General features: G+C 49.0%; 1 protein-coding gene across 1 annotated transcript in view; it reads right to left on the reverse strand.

The window, feature by feature from the left end:
• tg (thyroglobulin) overlaps positions 1–5,000 on the reverse strand; it is a gene marked incomplete at both ends in the record, with an annotated part of 42,545 nt that overhangs the window by 17,824 nt on the left and 19,721 nt on the right. Inside the window, 6 exons of the mRNA XM_083655881.1 lie at positions 418–528; positions 703–815; positions 985–1,089; positions 1,782–1,946; positions 2,139–2,282; positions 2,882–3,040. Coding sequence (XP_083512007.1) covers positions 418–528; positions 703–815; positions 985–1,089; positions 1,782–1,946; positions 2,139–2,282; positions 2,882–3,040 — 797 coding nt within the window. The remainder of the gene's footprint in view (positions 1–417; positions 529–702; positions 816–984; positions 1,090–1,781; positions 1,947–2,138; positions 2,283–2,881; positions 3,041–5,000) is intronic.

The following is a 5,000-nucleotide window of genomic DNA, read 5'->3' on the forward strand; positions in this document are numbered from 1 at the left end:
GACGCTACAAAGAAGATGTGTTCTATTTTATTGCCGTTTCCTGTATTTACGTGACAACGAAGAGCAAAGGAAATGTCGGGAAGAAAATCTTCAGATTTTTCCTACAGCGCATGAATGCAGCATTAGTAGGCTCACTGCCAGAAGTGGGATCCAAAAGTTCTGCACTACAAAAGTTACACACTATAGCTTTAAGATTTGCTTTTAATAAATTAACTCAAATCTTAGTATGAATCTACTTGTTTGTCTTATTGATCATTAGTCTAGTAATCATTAGTGTTATTTTTTATCTTCTAAAAATGGCAGGTGTGTCAGAGGAGGGAAAAGCCGACTGAATCCAAAGAAAGGAGAACTCCTGCACACTGTCTGTCTCCACTTGCAAAAGTTGAATTAACAGTTAATACACTTTGCTATAGTCACAGTACCTTTCTTCCTGAGAACCAACAGATCTGAAGCTCCGCCCCTCACCCTCACAGAGCAGCTCAGCCAATCAAACAGCTCAGCTTTAGGATTACCCAGAAATCCACTGGCCTGGGGTCACACACACACACACACACACACACACACACACACACACACACACACACACACACACACACACACACACACACAGTGCTTAGTTTAGTGTTTAACAGGTGGTGTTGTTGTTGTTGTTGTTGTTGTTGTTGTTGGTGTGTGTGTGTGTGTGTGTGTGTGTGTGTGTACCTGCTGGGAGCTGTTGCAGTGTGTGTTCACAGTGTGTGTGCTGTACAGTTGACACCGAGTGTGTGTGTCAGTGAACAGCGCCACATGGTGGCAGGAGGGCAGTGCTGCACACGCTGCAGAAACAACAACAAACAATAAACAAACAAACAAACAAATACTGCTCTGACTGAGCAAAGTGTGTGTGTGCATGTTTGTGTGTGTGTGTGTGTGTGTGTGTGTGTGTGTGTGTGTGTGTGTGTGTGTGTGTGTGTGTGTGTGTGTGTGTGTGTGTGTGTGTGTGACCTCGGACACAGGCTCTGAGGTCAGAGGTCATCGTCTGCAGGACTTCAGTGTCTTCAGCTCCGACGATCAGCGCTGAGCCAGGAACAGCCTGAAACCTGCTGAGAGCTGCAGCACAGACACACATGGTTACTACTGACAGCACAGACACATGTTGGTTACTACTGACAGCACAAACACACATGGTTACTACTGACAGCACAGACACACATGGTTACTACTGACAGCACAGACACATGTTGGTTACTACTGACAGCACAGACACACGTTGGTTACTACTGACAGCACAGACACACATGGTTACTACTGACAGCACAGACACACATGGTTACTACTGACAGCACAGACACACATGGTTACTACTGACAGCACAGACACACGTTGGTTACTACTGACAGCACAGACACACATGGTTACTACTGACAGCACAGACACACGTTGGTTACTACTGACAGCACAGACACACATGGTTACTACTGACAGCACAGACACACATGGTTACTACTGACCCGGGAACATAAAGAAAACAGAGTGACAGAGTGTGGCGTTACGTGAATCCAATTGGAAGTTAGGTGCCTTTTTGTGATTGAACACGCCCCCTTTAGGCTAATGGCTGTGGAAAGTTAATCCTGTCTAAGTTGGTCCATGACTTATCCTGCTTATCTACCAAGTTTTGTGCAAATCCGTTCATCACTTTTTGAGATAGCCTGCTGACAATGAAGCTTCTCTGCTTTTACAGTGAACTAAACAGCAGGATAGGTGAGGGCAGTCTTCTCTCTGATTGGCTGCTGTGGGTTTACCTGTGCACTCTTCGTCTGTCAGGGGCTCATTGCTATTGGTCCACTGTAGCTCTGCCCCCTCACTGCTGACACACCTCCAGCTGCCAGACAGGAAGTCAGGCTGTGCCGGCAGGAAGTCGCCTTCATCTGAACACCGGAAGCCCCGCCTCTGGCACTCTGTCACACCTGGTGTACACACACGCGCACACACACACACACACGCACACGCACACGCACACGCACACACACACACACACACACACACACACGCACGCACGCACGCACACACACACACACACACACACACACACACACACACTCAGTTTTGTGTCCTGTATTTTCTGTGAATCACAAGTTAAAATGTGGACTTGGACTCACATTGATTGACAGATGAGGCTCCGGCAGCTGAGGAGCCTCTGGGACATTTGTTGCAGAAGTCCCACCCCTCTTCGTCCTGATAGGTTCCCTGAGGACAGAGAAGACACGCCCCCTCACTGGAGAAACTACCAGCAGGACAAACCACTGGAGAGAGAGAGAGAGAGAGAGAGAGAGAGAGAGAGAGAGAGAGAGAGAGAGAGCGAGAGAGAGAGAGAGAGAGAGAGAGATGTTAATTTATATCTTCATTTCATTGCTTGGCTTCAACAATAGAATTGAAGGGACAGTTCACCCCAAAACCCCAAATACATATTTTTCAATTGTTAGACCCACTAGCAGCTAGCGGGTGTAGTTTGGTCGAAAGAAACATAATTCCTAGATGAAGCTTCTCACAACAAGCTCTGTTGTGGGTCATGATTTCTGGAAAGAGACATTGCTGCTGTTGAGTTTTTCAAATGTACTTTTTTTTGGCGCTTTGAGCACCACAAGCAGAGCCATCCAGTTCCATTGTGCTGGAGAGAAGACAGACATCTCTACAGCTACACAACTCTGCAACTCACACCAACAACATCTACTGGCTGGATAAATAGCACTACGGTAAGAGGACAAATATGTATGTTGTGTTTTGGGGTGGACTGTCCCTTTAACAGTAGAATGAACATCCTAGATCAGAGACATTGCAGAAAGGATCAGTGGTGATGATGGAGGAGTGAAGGGAGAGACGGAGGATCGGTCAGTCGACTCACCGCAGCCTTCGCCATCGGCATCGAGGTGGAACCCGTGGGAACAGCTGAAGCTCGGCGTCGTCATGGAAACCAGTTTGAGTTCTGACCCGAGGATGGACCGGAAATGACCCAGAAGCCCCTGCACCCCGGACAGAAGCCTGGAGGGGTCGAGGAACGCCTCTGATAGAAAACACAGGAGGACACAGACCATGCTTCATATCATCATCATCATCATCATCATCATCATCATAAAAGGGAGTGAGTTGGCTCTGTTTGTCTGTTTGTTTCAATTTCTGTCCCACTGATGATATCACAATGTCTATGACATCATCAGTGATGTCACTCGAGCGCTCGATGATGCGAAGTTCAGCAATTGTGCGCTGCGCATGCCAATAGCGCAGGCGAGGCCACGCAGCAGCCGAGCTGTGGGCGAGGCAATCGTGCGCTGAGCGATGTCACTCGAGCAAGCCATGATGTGATCAGTGATGGTCACTCGAGCAATTGTGATGTCATCAGTGATGCGAAGGTGAGCAATTGCGCGCGCTGCACATGCCAATTAGAGCAGGCGAGGCCATGCAGCAGCCGAGCTGCATTATGCGATGCGAGCCCGCGCATCAGCCAGCGGGCGAGCTGGAGGGCGGTCGAGGCCGCGCAGCGGCCGAGCTAGCGAGCCCACGTAGCAAAGCTTTTTGAATAGCAGCAGCATTTTGTGAGTCTGTAGACTGTGAACTGCTGCAGCTGTGATGTCTGTTAATATCATGATGACATTATGAACCCTATCAAGACATTGACAGGCAACCGCTTCCCTCTGCAGCATGTTCCGCCCCTTCCTCTGTCTGGGCCAATCAGAGACGATTATGTTTAGGGCTGATCCAAAAATTAGTTGGTGACCATTCACTTCAATAGTTTAGGAGAATGCTGTAAATCTGTTTCCTGAGCCCTTTTCCCACATGCGCTTTGTACCGCAAAATGACCGGTATGTGGTCTAATGCCTGCATGTGAGAAAGGCGCCGTGCCGGTATAAGCGCGACCCCGTCGTCCCCGACATTTCACCAGTTTCGTGCCAGTCACAAGAGCGGTATGGTCTTAAGGGGACGCAAGTGGAAACGGTTCAGGTCATTTTCCGCGACAGCGGTCCTTCAATCATGGGCGAGGAGTAGCCTACACACGTTGCTTAATGTTCCAGCGGGCATAATCTAATCATTCGCGCACATTAAAGCAAACTGGCGAAATTATCTTGTGATAGCCTAATAAGAGCAGTATGTCAGCTTGCTGATTTCCGAAGGCATTTTCCGCTATCAGTGGGCTGTGACTTCGTGGACCAGGTTGCAATGCACACAGTAGACAGTCCAACACCAAATACACAGCTGATTGTTCGATATTCCCCTGGTGTTGCGTACCACCAAAGGACTATTGCCAGTCGCAAACGCGCTTCCAGTGGTTTTCGCCACCGGGTGATCTTGCGTGCGGGTCGGACCAGACTCAGCACGTAATACCGGGACATGCGAAAATGACGCTTCCATTCCACGTCGTCAAAATTGTTCAGAGCATCTTCCCAAAATAAATTCCCTCCTGGTCTCTCTCGCTTCCAGACGGCTCTAGTCTCACGCAGCAGCGCAGAGGTACATAATCATCAGTCATGATCTGTCCCCGGTTTAGTCTATCTTCATATTCTGCGCAGCTTCATGTATGTGCTGTGCTGATTTTCCCCTCTCCTCTCTGCTCGCTCTCTGGCCACAGTCCGTCCTCCTCCTTCAGTCACAGTCCGACAGGGACTAAGCAACGTTGCCGACAGCCAAGGCAAGCCCGGACACATCAAATGAAGCCAGTCTGTAAAAAGTGCTTCAACGCTACGCAGGTGAACGGATAAACAAGCAAACTTATTTCACCATTCGGAGTTTTGCCGACACGTCACTCCCCACCCGCTCTGCAGTGCCGCCCCCCCCCCCCCCCATACAGGCAATTTCGCTGATAGATTCCCACATGCCAGAGGAGAGGTGTGAAGGGAAATGTCCGATATTGACTTACAGGTAATTTTCCGGTACGCATGTGGGAAAACGGCTCTGGTGAAACTCCACAAATGTTTTGTGGACTAAACAAAACTTCCACAGAAGGTTTGCACCTTCGGACCGCAGATACT

Source organism: Poromitra crassiceps (assembly GCF_964638095.1).
Source record: "Poromitra crassiceps genome assembly, chromosome: 19".
NCBI classification, from domain to species: domain Eukaryota; kingdom Metazoa; phylum Chordata; class Actinopteri; order Beryciformes; family Melamphaidae; genus Poromitra; species Poromitra crassiceps.